Source organism: Podarcis muralis, chromosome 13 (assembly GCF_964188315.1).
Source record: "Podarcis muralis chromosome 13, rPodMur119.hap1.1, whole genome shotgun sequence".
Taxonomy (NCBI): Eukaryota; Metazoa; Chordata; class Lepidosauria; order Squamata; family Lacertidae; genus Podarcis; species Podarcis muralis.
In genome coordinates, this window is record NC_135667.1 from 25,908,459 (window position 1) to 25,910,175 (window position 1,717).

The 1,717-nt window shown below is 44.4% G+C and overlaps 1 protein-coding gene across 1 annotated transcript; it reads left to right on the top strand.

Annotated features, from left to right (window-relative positions):
• The first annotated feature begins 389 nt into the window (after positions 1 to 389).
• LOC114582912 (olfactory receptor 12D1-like) lies at positions 390 to 1,328 on the top strand. The gene is made up of 2 exons (XM_077918266.1): positions 390 to 948; positions 1,069 to 1,328. Exons 1-2 carry the CDS (start codon positions 390 to 392, stop codon positions 1,326 to 1,328), a joined length of 819 nt encoding a protein of 272 aa, XP_077774392.1.
• The last annotated feature ends 389 nt before the right edge of the window (positions 1,329 to 1,717 follow it).

The window sequence follows — 1,717 nt, forward strand, 5'->3', positions numbered from 1 at the left end:
ACAACCCACATAAAGAATGTAAGTGGGTTTAGAATTAGACTGGGTTTTATCTGCTTATGTTTGTAGAGATTTCAGATACAGTCATACCTCGAGTTGCATTTGTTTCACATTGCGTTTTTCCAGGTTATGAATGCAGCAAACCCGGAAGTGTTTACTTCTGGGTTTGCCGCTTCACGCATGCGCAGGAGCGATCTGTGTGCTTCGTGCATGGTGCAGAAGCACTCTATCGCGTCACACGCACAAGCAGAAGTGGTGTTCTACTTACGGAATTTTCAGGGTGAGAACGGCACCCCGGAAGGGATCACATTCATAAGTAGAGGTACCACTGTATAGGTAAATGACTTGAATGGTACTCACCTACCTTTCTTTCTCCCTGCTGTCTTTTAGAAATGAAGAACCAAACAGAGGTGAGAGAATTCATCTTGACGGGCCTGACCAATCTCTGGCAGCTTCAGTGTACACTCTTTGTCACCTTCCTGATGTTGTATTTGGCCAGCCTACTGGGGAATGCAGCTATTGTGCTTGTTGCAATAGTTGAACCAAAGCTGCACACTCCCATGTACTTTTTTCTTGGAAACCTTTCCTGCCTTGACATCTTCTTTACCACAACCACAGTTCCAAAGATGCTAGCTGGTTTTCTGTTGCCAGTCCAAACCATTTCCTTTGGTGGCTGCATGGCCCAGCTCCACTTTTTCCATTTCTTGGGCAGCAGTGAAGCCATTCTTCTTGGCGTAATGGCATTTGATCGCTATGTAGCAATATGCAACCCTTTGCGTTACTCCATCATCATGCGCAAGCAGGTCTGCCAAATCTTGGCAGCAGCCACATGGTCCACTGCCTTTTTTCATGCCCTGATGCATGCAGTGGCAACTGCCCGTTTGCCCTTCTGTGGGCCAAACCACATTGAACACTTTTTTTGTGAAATCAAGCCATTGCTGAAATTGGCCTGTGGTAGTACTCACCTGAACCTCTTACTTCTTAATATTGTAACCAGTTGCATTGTCATGGGACCTTTCATTGCCACACTCCTCTCCTACTTCTACATTATCATTTTTCTTCTCTTCAAAGTACAATCCCAAACTGGTCGGCAGAAAGCTTTCTCCACCTGTGGATCCCATCTGATGGTGGTTGGATTGATGTACGTGCCAGTGTTGTTTAACTACATGCTTCCTTCTGTGGGTAATGCTTCTCAAAGGGATATGATGGTGACCCTCATATACAGTGCTGTTACACCAGTTTTGAACCCACTTATCTATACACTGAGGAACCAGGAAGTCAAAACTGCCTTGTTGAAGATTCTGGGAAGAAAGTTTTTGACATTTCACTGAAAGGAAATGATCAAAAGAGGCTTCTTCATTGATCGTACTCTATGAAATGTGACCACCAGAGGAATAACTCAAACTGCTGCAGTATTGCAAGAGAAAGAAAATTGGGTTTTACTTTGTGGGACATCATTGCAGGTCTCTGATATCAGATATAATATTTTGTTTAAATTCATAAGTCCAACTCAAAGTGCTGGTTTTGATCTATAAAGCCTTAAACAGCTCAGAACTGCAATACCTTGAGAACTGCCTCTTCCCATATGAACTGCCACAAACCAGGCAATCTTCATCTGAAGCCCTTCTTCATGTGACTCCTTCATGAGGCCTTGTCCCTGCGATCACCATCTGAGGCCTTTCTTTGTGGGCCTTCCCCGTGAGAGGTCTGAAGGATACTG